This window comes from Chlamydotis macqueenii, chromosome 4 (genome assembly GCF_036417535.1).
Source record: "Chlamydotis macqueenii isolate bChlMac1 chromosome 4, bChlMac1.mat, whole genome shotgun sequence".
Lineage (NCBI taxonomy): Eukaryota > Metazoa > Chordata > Aves > Otidiformes > Otididae > Chlamydotis > Chlamydotis macqueenii.
The window spans coordinates 72,955,296-72,970,758 of record NC_141559.1 but is presented as its reverse complement, the minus strand read 5'-3'; the positions used below and the strand labels follow the sequence as shown (position 1 = coordinate 72,970,758).

Here is a 15,463-nt window from a genome sequence, read left to right as displayed (position 1 = left end):
TTCTCAACAAATCTTATGGAGAAGCTGGACACTTCACAGCTGCCATGAAATATGTTCTAAAGTTGACAGGAGTGATGACTGCAAATGTTGTTGACGTAGCTGTGTCAATTTAAAAAAAACAATGAGAAGAGCATTGTATTTATAACATATGATGGAAGAAAATGGCTTACCAGTTGGAAAATTCTCTGCTTGACTGGTAAGGGTCCTTGAACTGACATTCACACATTTTTCGCTTTGAGAACACTCTATTATGATAAATGAAAGGAATTGTTAAGCACATTTTCTAAGTCCATATAAACCACACTGAAAAAAAAAAAAACAACAAAAAAAAAACCAACCAACCACGCAAACCTCACACTCCAAAAGCTTTTGATGCATTGGATAATTACTGAAAGGAAATAACCTATATATTTTCCCCTTCCTGCTATATAATTCCCAAAACCCACAAAAAGTATCTGCAGATCATTTCTCTCCTGCTGGGGAGGAAGTTAAATCTTGATTTCATCATTTTGATGTGCAGCTTCAAGATTATGGAGAACTGGTGGAAAGATACCTTCTCAGGAAACAAAGTCCCATTTGGGAGGGAGCAAGAGCCAGACTTTGTTTTTTCTTCCCTTGCTATACTAAGAACTGTCCTCCGTTGAAGCTTCAGTGGTATTAATTGGCAATGATATGAGTGCCTTGTACCAATTAATACAGGGAGAGAAAAAATCCTCCTCTTTATTTGTTACAAGCTTAATACTTGGAAGGATGATAATGTAAAAATAAATTATTTGAAGTTTTACAAAAACAACAAAATAAGTATATTTTATATTAATAATCTGATTTTTTTCTTTTTGGCCCATATTTCTTCTAGTCCTTTTGGAAATGATACATTTTCATGATTAAGAAACACCCACTCTAACCAATTCCATTTTCTCAAGGTTCCCTTAGGAAAAAATCAATGAAGACAAGGCTTGATATTTCTAAGAATAAAAGTGGGAGAAATAAATCTTTAGTTTTTAGAAGAAACCTTCTGAGGCAATTTTCATGTATCCTAAGGCAATTTTCTCTGCAGCTCTGCTTTTAAAGAAAATGTGTAATATAGTAGGCTATGGTAATTTCTAAGTCTTCTGCATCTTTCCTTGAGTGCATCTGTTGATGTTACATAAACAAAGTCACACAAATAAATAAAGATATGTAAACACAGAACCTTTCTACTTCAGAAAAAGGCAGCAAACACTAAAAAGATCATCTTTAAGGCCAATTATTAAAGTTCACTAGAACTAGAAATTTCAGTTCCCAAGCACTTTGGGGTTTCATGAGTGTTTGACATTTGTGTTGGGTTTTTTTTTTTTGTTTAATTAGCATATATTTTTGGTATGTCAGCTTGCTGTTACTATTATTTTGATATTACCACATATGGACTTTCTTTGAAAGATATTTAGAGACACAAATATCCAGCGGGTAATATTTTATTTTAAAACTAAACCTAATTTCTATTACTTTTAGGAGAAAGCAAAAACTAGGAGCAAGCATTTTATTACTCAGGGGAATTTATTTACAAGTAATAGTTTGCTATTAAATTTGAACAAAAGTGTAAGAGTTACTATAAATACATTTTAAACATCAAGACTGTTTAAAGTGCTATAATTAGATTCAAAGACAACATGAACCCCATGCCCCATTCCTAATTAATGTGATGACTCGCATACTTCTTTGCAAGCTAAAGAGAAAGTTTATACTGCCCTGGGATACTTGTTCACTGTAGTCTTTGATGTCAGCAGAATTGCAGTTGTAAACAGAAAGACATTGTCTAAGCCATAGGACGTGAAATTTGAAATGAAATATTTTTTACATGATTGCTGTAAGTATTTTCACATTTAGAAAGCTCTTGGGCCTGCTATAAAGTAAGAGTCTGGCCACTGGTTTTGAGACACAGCCACACCTATGCCATTTCATCCTCCACCCAAGAAGTGTTTCCAATTCACATGTTTTTACTGCATGAAGTATATTTTCATTGGCAGAAAAATAAAGACAGTATTACATCTTTTGATAAAGACAGAAATCTAAGAATTTTCTTGAAATAGAGACATGCAGCCTAACTCATATGTCCTCCTGAATCTTAGAGATTATAGCAAAAAGCGCTAGACAAAGAACTTCTATTTTAGTATTCTGGCCCTTGAATTCTGATAATTTTAATTTCAGTTTAACTAATAGATAATCTATTCATCTGCCCAAAGTGAATTTCAATAGAGACCATTTAATAGTCCAGTCTATGCAGCATGGCCATGGAGGAAATGCAGCTGTTTGTTTTGCTGCATTTAACAGTTGTAGATTTTTTTTTTTTTAAAGCAAGCTCAGCTGAAAAACATGTGACAGTTCTCTGCTTGTGCACAGCAAGCACTGCTTAAAGAACGCATTAATTTAAATGCAAAGAAAAGTCAAGAGCAGAGTGACCAGGATATCTTGATCAAGGTCTTACCCATTTGTTCTTGCAACGCGTCCATCCTGACTCCATCCCCAACAGCGCTGATGGGAGCGTTGGCCTCTACGTGTTTCCAGCCAGATCTGCACCTTCCCTGCTCCATTTCTTTCCTCGCCAAGTTCCCGTCTTGCTTTTCCTCTAGGCTAGGGATAATGGCATTGACGCTGAGCACAGACACGCTGCCTGCTGCTGCCAAACTCTCCATAATTTGCAGTTCCTCACAGTGATACAATTAACATTACCAACACTCTGATGGGGGGGGGGGGGGGGGGGGGAAGAATCAAAAGTATATATATATTTTTTTTTAATTCTCAGAATAGATACACATACTCAAGAACTGCCCCTCTCCTGCAGGAGTTATTTTTAATTGTAATATACATTAAAGTATTAGATTTAGACTTCTTTAAGAGGAATTGTTGTGTAACACCCAAATTCATCCCAGAAAAAGCTCCTGCCATCAGGTAGCATGACTGCTTTAGCAACAAAGCAATAGATTTGGCAAATAGCAACAATCCAAGGCCTGAAGTTAAATGTACCTGTGCCCACTGCTGATTATTCATTCTTGGCTGGCTTTAAAGCAGAGCCTCCAAGGGATAGCATCATTCACATTAACAGAGGCAATGCAGGAGAAAAACATCATTTTCTAAACACAATGAGAATGGAACAGGTACTGCATGCTTAACTCAAACAAGCAGGAAGGTTTTTATAAATCCAGCTAAAGAATGAATCCTCTGCAAGAACCCACAGTGCAGGAAGACTGATATGCAAAGATCCAAAGATTTCTTTGCAGTAAAGCAGAAGAGTGGTCTACTGCAGCTAGAGGCTGTCTGCCAGCAAGACTGTTACTGGCAGGAACATCGGGAAAAAAAAAGGAATAGAAATGGAAGCAGAACACAACTAGTTGCAAGCTTCACTGCTCCCTCTGCAGTCACTGACATGAGATGTCCTGCAATCCCATTTCTTGGGCACAAGCTACTTCAGCTTCAGAAAAGTGCAGCCAATGCATCCACAAAGGACATGACTCTCATAGCCAGCACATGCCCTGCTGGTATTTAGACCCTCTTCCTCCGTGGGGTCTTCTCATGCCTCTTTAACTGATTTCATAAAGCCACAGGATAGATTTTGCTTTAGTCCTCTCACTTGGACTTAATCCAAATTCCTCTGTGCTTACGCCAGCCATACTCATTAAAAAGCTATATTCATTATGAGTATACAAACTTGTAATCTTTGAAATTTCCTCTCTCATTTGTTTTCTAGCAGAAATTGGTTAAAACTGAGCCTGTTAATGGAAGATTACTTTTGCTCTGACAAAACCTCAGACTAGTGCACGGTCAGCTAGTATCTCCCCTTACTATCTGAGTTCAGACTGGTCAAGAAACTTCTCCCTTCTCTGTTCACCATGCAATGGGGTATCCCAAAGCACATTGTTCTGGCTTGCTCCTTCACATAGAAGCCTTCCAGTGCTTCTCACCCTCCGAGCTTCGTGTCATAGATCCCTAAACCTAAGCATACTGAGCACAGACATGAACAGCGGCAACAGCCCCTAGCTGTCTGCTGTGGTAGGCAGGTACGTACGCAGGACAAGGCAGCAATCTGTTTGCATAACTTCCATACTCTGTTTTGCAGCCATTGAGACCTTGAGCCTATGGAGCTCTTGAATAAGCAGTAAACTATATATAGACAGAAGTGTGTTCTGGAATTATATTAAAAAAAAAAAATGAGGTATACATACAAGTGGTATGACCAGCTCAGAGAATTAAACCATGACCATATCTACCACAGGTGCATAAATTAATGAAGTACGAAGAAATCTAGGCTGGATGCCATTTTAATTGTCCCATTTTGCCATTTATTTGAAAGTGCCTATCAGAGTGCCGAGGCTGATTTTCAAAAGATGCTTTATGATGTAGCATCGCAGTTCTCTGTATAAAGTTACATCTATAAATTCGTATATACCTGTGAAACATGGATAGTAACTCAAACACAAGTTATTTTGATGCCTTTTCTCAGGAGGAAAAAAAAAAAAAAAAAAGAGTATTTCCACTAACATATTTAGTTAACATCATAGCTCTGACTTCAGATCTCAGTTTCTTTTGCTAACTTCCCTGAAAAACTGCCTATCAGACTTGATGACCTAGTTATAAGCGATTAAAAACACAGGCCTGTCAGAGAACAGACTCACTTTGCTAGGGATATGCTTTCCCATTTATATAGCTGATCTTTTCCTGAAAGTAATGACAGTAGCTGACACTGTTCTTTTTAGTACTACACAGATTATATGTAATATATTGTAATTTTTCACACTTAAGAAATAAACAAACACTTTTCTGCATATATTTTGTAAATACTGGTATCTACTGGTAACGAAGACATAAACATTGTGATATTAAGGAAAATTAAATTCCAAAGGTGATTGTTTAAATTTCATTGTTCTATGAATCCAAACCCAGTTGTTATTTTTAGATCAGGATTATCCTTAATCCCAGAAATGAAAGTCAGTGTTCACAATATTTTTTTTTTCCATCAGCTCCTACCTACAAGCAGAAATATCATCCTCAACAAAATTTAGGAAAACAAATATATTGTAACTTCAATTCTTAGAATTCAGTTGAGTTGGAGAAATGAGACTGATTAACTTTTCATGTCTTCTGCATCAGTGCGTGTTGGTAAGGGTAACATATAAAAACAGGGCTGTGAATGAATCTATACAGTATGGTGCTGCAGGAGCAAGTAGGACATCCAAATGAATCAAAATGGATCTGTTTAAGAAGATTCAGTCATAGTATCCCAGACCCTAAGACAAGGGGAAAAAAAATCAGGCTGAATGAAAGAAAGGCAAAAATGGTATGTTCTTATCAACATTTTCTCTTGGCTTTTCCAAGATACACAGAATGAAATGAAAATCTCAAAGACATTTTTAACTGTCATAGTCTTCTCTACAGATTCCTTTCCCATCTTTAATGTTTGCCATAACTATCAAATGTCAACTCATGCGACTCTGTATAAGCACTGAGAACAAGGGAGCAAATAACTTCCCTGTAGCTAGGCACCTAGTCTACCTAGGCCATTTTGAATGTCTATTTAGCATTTAAATATCTTAACTGATACAAATTTGTTCCCAAGTGACAAAGATTTAATAGAACTTCGCACCACTTCTCTGTCCTTTTACTGTTCACCTTTGACTGTCATATAAATACCCCAAGGAGCAAAACTGTAACACACAAGCATTGCTATGAGATAATCTCCATATTTATTATGCTGATGCTTTCTCATCAATTATTAAACAGTTCTAGTACATACTAAAACAGATTGAGAGGCATCAATCCAGAGAAAAACATTCATCCACTATAAAACAGATTTAGAGAATATTAAACTTCAGTGCTTGAGTCACTCTCATCATTAGAGATTTTTCATAAACCTATAATGCTAACTTAGCATTCTGCTTGCTAGCAACTAGCCATTTGCTGATAGCAACAAATATAAGATGAAGAAATGGATTAAAGATCTACCACTCACCTTGTAAAGTAAGTTTGTCTTCTATAAATAGTACTTACAATCTACATTTATGTGCACTGACAAAGCATTTTATTCATAATTTCATCAAAATTATTTTATCTCATGCTCTTTGAGGCTTGACCAAGAAATTAATATCTGGTGCAGGACACTGACCATAAAACTAAACTGTTCTTCCCATTTCTCCAAACCAAGAGCCAACCTTTATTCAAAAGCCATGCAGCCAAGAGGCGGCATTCCTCTCTGATCTGAGGGAGCCTCACTTTTTAAGGCAGGCACTCGCAGTGGGGATGAGCAGAGAGAGAAGAGGCAGATGCTGGACAATTCAACAACTCCTATAGGAGTGCTGCAGGCTTCACTGGAGACATCCTTCCCCATGGCCTGAGCTCCCTGGACGTGCTGCCCTGCACAGAGCCATTGGTAGCACCTGCCCATGCCTAAAAGGCTCAGAAGGTCACTCCACCATCCCCTTGCCTTCTCACAGAGCACAGCGGGCTGGAAAGGTCTATGTTCAACAGGTGCTGAACACGAGGTGGAAATAAGACACTTTTTTCCTACTGGAAGTTAAATAGAACAATTCTGTTACTATGCTTTTCCCTTTGTTGCTGCTTCCTTTTCATTGAATGGTTGTATCTGTTTTCAAAACACAGTTGACCAGAAGGAAATACATACAGCTTGACATTTTCCATTTTCCTAACTCTGCAGCTTGAAGGGTTCCTCCTCCCCCCAGCCTTTTGTTGTTTTAAGAGGAGTCGTGGATGACAGGAACACTTTCTCTCTCACCAACTCCTTCCCATTTAAAAGGGGTTGGAGAAGAAAACTCATAACATCCACTGAACAGTTTCTGTCTCTCTCTTTAAAGGTGAATTTCTAAGTATGAGAATAGGACCCAGTATATAAAAATGGGTTGTATTTGAACTAGTTGCCTAAAACCTGCATGCAATAAAATTTCTCTTTCATTTATCTTCTTCCCTCTGGGAAGCTCAGGACAACTTACTAATGACTAGCTTGAAGTTACCACTGGCAACTATTATTATCCTAGTTTTACAGAGACAGAAATCAAGACCAATATTATTTGCTGTTTTACAGGAGTGCTATAGAAGTGCTGGAGAAATAGCCAGACAGCCCAGAGGTGAATCTAAATTTGAATTAAATTAACCCCAAGAGGATTATTCATACATATTGAAAAACCTCCCAGGTGGTACAAGATTACTGTCAGTGTTCCTCTGTGCATCAACTCCTATCTCATCCAAAGAAAACAAGCATCAGCTCCTGTTTCTCTCCTCATCTCATCTGAGCCTCGGGTGGATCAGGGACAACTCTTCTGGATTAAAGTCTCTACTGCTGCCCCTGAGACAACAGATCTCTGGTAGCCACCAAATTTTCACTCATCTCATGCAGTGCATTGCATTCTTCCAGGGCTCCAAACCAGGCAAGACAGCTAGTGAAGCCTATGTTGTCTTTATTTTGGCTGTGTGCACACCCTTGATCTTCTGCTGTGCTTCATCTCCTGTACATCCCACATGACATACCATACCTCAGTCTTGCAACAGTACTGTCATAAGATAATCTAGGTCCTTTTCCCAAACTGATGCTAGTTACTTTTTTATTTGTTCTCCCCAGTTTCAACTCACTAATGTTGAGTTGTTGAGATGTTTCACATCTTCTGTATTAGGCTACAAACATCTTACAGCCAAGATCTTTATAAACTTCGTCCTCAGAGAGAGTAAATCACAGCCTTGATCTCTACACAGTTCAGTCACAGGCATGAATTAAAAAAAAATCCATACTATGTACTGTATAGGCAACACTTCACACTTCTTCTCCAGTGCTGCTATGTATTACACAGAAAAGTAAAACAAATCTGTAATCAGGGTAAACGGACTTAGGAATCTGAGTACTCTCCAAAAACGGAAGATTGACTCCTTTATCACTGAAGTAACTTTAGGTTAGTTAGCAATTCTCAGTAAACTATGTTGCAAGCAGTATCATTGTTCATGGTTGGTCTACAAACAAACAAAAAAAAAGCCCTAGCAAGCTTCAAAGATGCAAGAGATTCCTTTAGAATCTTTAACCCTCTCTTATAATTTTTTTCTTTGTACTTCAGTAGCACTGAAATGTACTTTCCACTCTCAATCCAGCTCTGAAAGCACCTTCAAGTCCAAAGTTTCCGAGTTCAGACACTGAAAATTGTAGGCTAAAATCCACAATTTCACAAGTGATTTAAAAATAAGCATGAATCTTAAGGGTGCCTTTAAAAAATACCCAAGAAAAATAACCACAGGTCATGGAGGCCATGGTTAGAAAACTCTAAAAGGCATCTGTGAATCTCAGTACTTCATTCTGAGTGCTAGATTTGACAGCGTTTGCCCTGTGGCAGCTAGTGCAGAGGAATCAAATAGGAGGAATGCATTTGCTGCTGCACAGCAGCTCAGCTCACACAGCACTACCTAGAAGGGGGAACAGAGAGCAGCACGGGAGCTCACAGCACATTCTCACAGCCATGACAGATCACATTCACAGATGTTTTCCAGTCATTTCACTCATGGCACACCACTACTGAAATGATGTCCCTTTGGCTGCAATTCTAACACACTAACACACTGACAAAAAACCTATAGTCAAGTACCACGGGTACCTAGAATAGAGCAAAAGATGGACACACAGATACAGAGCACAGGAGTTCCCCTACCTTTTCCGAGTCTGATTTGGTACAACATGCCGGCAAAGAGCAGGCAGATCTGTGCCTTCCTCAGCTCTGCTCAAAACTGACTCCAGCACAGCTCTTCCTGTTCGACCTCCTTATCTTTCCTGTTGATTGCACAGCCTGGCTCAGATATGGCAAGTACAAAAAGTTGTCTATTAACTGATGCTGTTAATTCCAAAGCTTTTTTTTTTTTAAAAAAAAAAAACATTTGTGAGCATGGGTTTGAGCTACTAAAGTTCATTACGCAAAGCAGAAATGTACAAGTGTGCTGGGAGGTTCATTCACACACTCCTGCTTTTCAAAGTAATAATTCATGTTGGCATTTTGCATTAGTGGCTAAAAGGCTCCATGGGACACATCCAGGCCGTTGTGCTATGCAAGCATTGTTCAGACAAAGTAACAAATAGTCCTTCAGATGGAGTACCAGGATTTGTTTCCTCTTTGCTTTTGACCACTGAATTACATTTCTTGCTATCATTCCAGCTACAAAAAGTCTGATGAAGAACTGTGTGACAGCGAATTCACTCTGATATGCTTGGTTTTAAATTGCAGAAGTGGAGAGTTTTGCAAATCTCTCATGCACTATGCAGCCATCCAGCATTAAATATCAGGTTTAGGAAGTAAGCGGGTCTGTTGGGGAGTATATGCAGAGCATATCTGCTGTGGCACAAGACTTTATCACTGATGCAGATGCCATATCCTAAATGACCCACAAAGGCAAGGACAAAACTGAAAGTAATCCATCCTATTTCAAATCTGCATGCTTTTTGTCCTCCACGCCTTGAGATGTTTTTCTGTTCTTTTCCTCCCTAACATGCTGAAAGTTTCACATGCAGTTAGTCACAGTTATGCGACTCTTACAGGTAAGCACCAAGTACCCCGCATGCTATCGGTGCGGGCTGCGTTGCAGCAGGCACCACAAGAGAACAGAACAAACAGTGTCTGTCCCAAAGACTGTACATCTGTTACCTCTGACATCTCCAGTCAGCAAAACGCCCAAGTTTGAGATATCAGGCTATGGACCAGCTCTGTGTGTGTGTGTGTGGTTGGCAGGGTGTCCTGAGACACATCAAACAGGCTTGTTGGCCTGGGCAGCACCTGGAGAATGGGGTTTGAGGTGATGGGTTGTCCCATGCTGCACTACTGCCCTCCTACAGCTCTTGCCAGAGGGAGTAGAAAAAAAGGACCCTTTAGATGCCTTAGTTATGATTTCTGCTAATCTGTCTCAAGGAACATGCAATTAAAAGCTGGTTTTAGACTTTAGAAACCAGGGATTAATTACAAATCATACTCTTATTTACCTTACTTCATCCCATTACACCATGTTAATATGAATTATAAATGCTGCTTCACACTGATCAGCCAATCTGCTCCTGCAGTATGCTTGGGAACTCTCCATCTTTCCAGAAATTATGAAGTTGGAAGGTATTCAAGTAATTGTATAAATCACAACCAATCATCCCACAGGGCTTTTCTCCCACTGGAATTAATTTGATATTGCACTATAATGCAGTACACAAAGCATGCCACTTCAGGTTTAATTAATTTACGTAGTAGCTGTGCCCACAGCAGGCAATACCACATTTCTGCCACCATTTTACAAGCTGACTAATTTTCTACAAATTTCATAAATGTCTAAATCTTTTCATCACTTTTATTTTATTTGTATATTTCAGGATAATCTTTGGCCACATTTCATAACCTCAGTTCTTCACTGCTGTTCCTGTTACGTCTTCTTTTATGTGTAGTCAAGATGGCTTTAAAAAAAAAACCAACCAAACTACTGACCAAAATATTATCCAACTATTTTTCCTGATGAATACCATTCTTCCACCCTCTCTTTCTATGGCCCAGTGTGGAATCCAGCACTGATTAGTGTGTCCCTGAAAACCTCAAAAGATACAATTTTTATTTTAGAGAAGTGAAATTAGGAAAGATGCAATTTGCTCAGTGAAACAAGTAAAAGAGCACCAACTGAACTCCAAGCTCCTTAACTCTCTTTTTGATACCTGCTTCTTCAGTTGTCCTCTAGGACTTTACTCCAACGTGTATTTCATCACACCACACATGGTACTTTGATTCTTCGAGGCCTCTATTGGCGTGTAGTTTGAGTGGAAACAAAGAAAACAAAGTTTTCAGCTTCAGGGTAATGACAGCAAATATTGGCCCTGAACTTCCTGTTGTTTTGTTAGAAGAGTACCAGTCTGCATTACAGAAATGTGAGTAACCTTACTGAAGATGTGAACAGCTGCACTCAGGAAATCACTCCAGAGACCAATATGTTGTAGCAAACAGGAAAAACATGAAGGCAGCACAGAATGGCTTCTGTATCAGTGACTGTATCCCTCATGCTACATTTTAATCACCAGAAATTGTGCTACCTGTTCAGGTTTCCTTATCCTGAAGAACAGCCTTGAGAATACTACTCCTTTAACTATTACAATTACATGAAGACTTGATGGCCCTGTTTATGTTGGGTTGTCCCTGATCTTTTCAGGATTATTAGAAGAAGCTGCCAGGAGGCCGAGGAGGACGTTGCATGTTGAAACAAGACACTTCCTCGAATTGTTTCTCTCTGGCATTACTTTTCATCATCCTGTTTGTCTGCCCTTCTGCAGCTGCATGTTTGACCGCTTTTCACTACAGCAGCTTGCATTAGGAAAAACAACACATTTTAATATTAAAGCCAAATTACACCTTTCAGTATAACTGTTATTCCATCACAGTTGGGGACATACCTATGAAGGAACAGTCCGCTGCCAAGTGACAAAATTTAAGCACATTGAAATGTAACTCATTTGACTGTTTTCTGATAACTGTTAGCAAATGCCAGATTTAGGCAAGAAGGGGTTTTCCTATCCACTTTACTAAGTTCCTGTCTGATCTCTTTCATCTCAAGTCCACTAAGTGTTCCAAAGCTTATCTCCCCTTGCTGAATCCTATCATAAAAGGATCCTCTTTGTTTCATGTTTTGCTGAAACTAGCATTCTTCACTATTTACAGCTGGCATGAAAAATTTGAAATCACCCAAGATACTGCTTTCTTGGCTCAATTAGTCTCTATTGGTTCCTGTTTCATCCAGGGGTTAAGGTATACTCACTTTAAAAAAAAAAAAAAAAAAAAAAAAAGCCGTATAATGCAATCTCAACTACAAACTTCATAGAGAAATATCAATTGAGCACCTAGATGTGAAATCTATACATCTTGAAGTGTGAACTTACAGTGGCAACCACTTACTTAGCAAACTTACCTAAATAATTCTACTATTTTTAGCAGGATTAGCAGCATGCATAGATATTAGTTGTGTTATCATCTTCATGCTAGACTTGCACAAAACTTCCACAGAAATAGGTTTAGCCATATGTTTCCTTTTGATTAGCATGTTATCTCCCCACAGTAAATGCAAACAGAGTTAGCTAAAGAGTTAAAGTGTTTTCTCATGGAGTCCTGTCATCTTCCCGTCCGCCTGGTTGGAACCCAGATAGCCTCACTTCCCCCAGGTCTTGAAAAAACCACCAGCCCAGCTCCACAGCCTGGTTCAGAAAGGAAAAACAGAAAACATGAAAAGAAAAATATACTCCCATCCATCTGTACGGAAATGCCGTCGCCTTGTAGTCTGCAGGAAAATGCTGAGTCAAAACATCCAGCTGTTACACCACTTAAACAGTTCCTAAGCTATTTACCCAGCTTGCTAAATACTAGCTACGTTTACTGACAATTACCAAATGTTAACAATAGATGTTATTGAGCTTGTTATTTCTTGGCACAAGCCATAACACGGTATGCACCTGACAAAGCTTCCTCCTAAGTTTAGCAGCACCCGGGAGCCACTGTTGCTCACTTGAGAACATTTTTGGCCATGGACCAAAAAGCCAACATGCTCCTACCAAGAAAAAGCTGTGGGCTCCTATCCAAGTCCCAGCAGGCAAGAGGTTGTGATAGGATTCCCTGTTATCTTTCAGCCATGACATGGACCATAGGCCTCCATGTATTAAAGAAAGAGAAACCTTCTAAAACAGTTTCATCAGCTCAGAATAAAAATTGGTAATTAGCACTTACCACTTAAAAGATTAGTACCCTCCTTCCTTTACTCTCTGGGTCACCAGGATTTATTTTTCTGCCCCACAGGGACAACAACCTCCCCTAATTAGGCACAAGCTTTTGAGTCACACATGGCACAGAAAGCTTTTACTTCTTCATGACCCCAAACCAAAAACATTCAGAGAGCTTGTATTCACAAACTCCAGTATAGGGAATGAGCTTTCTTTGATTTTTATAATTATTTTTCAAAAGTGAAATTAATTTCCTTATATTTTATCTACTCAGATTAACAAGCCACCTGGTAAACAAACAAGGCTTCTAAATCATCTGACAAAGTCTTAAAAAATTAGGTAACATATGTTGATATGGAAGGAATAATACTGCTCTTCTACAAACCTCCAACTATTTAAATGGGAAAAAATGTCTACACACATTTCAGTTTATACTTAAACTCCCATAGAACACCTGCTTTATTTAAAAAAAAAAAAAAATTCACTCTCCTGTAAAACCCACCTTTTATAGCATTGCAGGTGACTGAAAGGAAAATGGGTACTTCCTTTTATAATCAGGTGAATTGATTTTTCATTAAAGGTTAACTTTTTCCAGCTGCTTGAAGTTTACAAGTAGATGTAAGAGTTTATTCTTAAGGAAAGATTTGTAACCTTCTTATAGATAGCCGGGAAATGCATATGTAATGATATATTGATTTGAAATTATTTACTTTTGTTGTTTGAATTAATTCAGTATTTCTTTTCCCTCAGAGAAATCTTTTGTTTTCCTTGTTAGGCTTTCAGAAAAGGGCACTAATCAAGTTTTTTTTTCCGAAGTGAGATTTCTTTCACAGTTTCCCTGCTAGCTTTTAAAACGGAGGAAACTGTATCACTATACCTGAAACTGTTTATTGCAAGGTGTAGAAAGCCATGGCTCCATGATTTTAAAAAAGAAGGGAAGAAGCAGCAGCAATGAATATTTAGCTCTGCTTCAATTCCTTCCCCCTTCTAAGGATTTGCATAAATGTATACTATTTGAAATATATTTTTATATTTCTATATACATATTCACGCTCTTTTTTTTTTTTAACTAGAGTGCTAAAGCACGTCTGGGATGGATAAAAGGACTTTCAATAGAAATGCGTTTACCATCTTTAGCTGTACACTGAAACACTTAATTTGCAGTACTGAAATTTCACCCATCTGCTTGGTGATTTTGCTAAGTGCTAGAAAATGCAGGGCAAGGGAACTTTATTTATGGGAGCTTGAATATACATGGAATACAGATATCTCCTGAGCTAGTTTTGGTATTGAGGAAGTAAATTTTTACTTACTTAGGCATCCAAAGTGGAGAAAAGATGTGTCAATATGGATTCAGTGGTAATGAAGCCTGACTTTTGCCTCTGCTGATGCTCTGTGGAAGAACATGCCTGAAGGAATATGTGGAGGACCCAAAACGATAGATAGCCACCAAGCTAGAAACCATCATAGCACTGCAATTTATCATCCTCTAACCTCTGTCCCATTCATGAAGTGCCACACAGTTTGGTGTCAGCAGCTTCTGTGTACCATGGACTGAACTTTGGTGGTAGACATGCCATGTGAGGTTTTCCCTTTGATCAAGGTCGCCCAAAATACTGTCTTCTTATAATTTGGGATTAACACCTCTAGCCACCAAAATGTCTACAGTATAGAAAATCTTATATTGATAATTTTGACTTCAACAAATAACTGTAAGTCTGCATCCATGTAAAACTAGCAAAGTAATTGGGATTTTTCCAAATTACTGCTGCCCTCTAGTTGAGACCTGAAGAAGGGCTCACGGGTGCAAAATGGTGTTCATTTTCTGCAGCTTTTTCTGTAGATCTAAGTTATAACTTCTAGTAAGATCTTTCCTCTTATATGTATCTTTTTAGATGGCTTGGCCACAGACACAACAACTAAGTATATAAAAAGATGGTAATAAACCTAACGAGCACAACACCTTCTGTTTCTTAAGTATCCAGCCTTGGCATGCTTGAGGCAGTATTTCTTAGAGGAAGAATAAAATCTTCAAAAGGTATAGTGCAATCAACTGTCTTGAGAAATATGAGGAAAGATTTTCCATTTAATAAAAGATCTGAGGCACAGTGGAGCTTTCGCCAATATGGATCTGAAAATCATCAAAACTCTAGATCCTTCCAGTCTGAACTTTGGCCTTGGAACCATCTCACAATTCCATGTATGGCCTTTTGGTTAAACAAGATATACCTTCAGTTTCCATCACAGACAATAGTGGTGTTAAGGTGTGAATGTGTGGGAGCATGCTAGAAAAAGGTTCTTTATTTAAGGGTACACAGCTAAAACAAAAAATTATAATAAGCATGAACACGTTCTGGGCTCAGTCCATTAAATGCACAGTATGCATCATGTCCATTCATTACATTCAATAATATTTTTTCCATTTTTTCCCATGTTTAGGAATATAAAAGATTATGTTTCCATTCCTTCTTATTTTCTAGCTGACATCTATGTATATGTTATTCACAAATCTCACCTAAAACCTTTAATTTATCTTTTGAGTAGGCTTGGCCCAAGCCACTAGATACAGACTGGGACCTTCACCTTGCGTCGTTAAGCCTGGAAAGCAGCATGGACAGCAGAAGGCAGCTTTAAGGCAGCTGGAGATGTAGACAGGAGCATTCAGCCACAGCTGCATTTCTCCGGGGACTGATGCCTGTGAGCCCAGGTGTGTGCCCTGGCAGA

At 38.5% G+C, this 15,463-nt stretch overlaps 1 protein-coding gene across 1 annotated transcript in view; it reads right to left on the bottom strand.

Annotated features, from left to right (window-relative positions):
- Nucleotides 1–8,726, bottom strand: part of SH3TC1 (SH3 domain and tetratricopeptide repeats 1) — a 34,133-nt gene extending 25,407 nt beyond the window's left edge. The window contains exons 1-3 of the mRNA XM_086746331.1: nucleotides 8,673–8,726; nucleotides 2,465–2,716; nucleotides 171–245 (exon numbers count right to left, since the gene is read on the bottom strand). Of these exons, the coding sequence (XP_086602457.1) occupies nucleotides 171–245; nucleotides 2,465–2,672 (283 nt within the window). The 5' untranslated portion in view covers nucleotides 2,673–2,716; nucleotides 8,673–8,726. The remainder of the gene's footprint in view (nucleotides 1–170; nucleotides 246–2,464; nucleotides 2,717–8,672) is intronic.
- Between the last annotated feature and the right edge of the window lie 6,737 nt (nucleotides 8,727–15,463).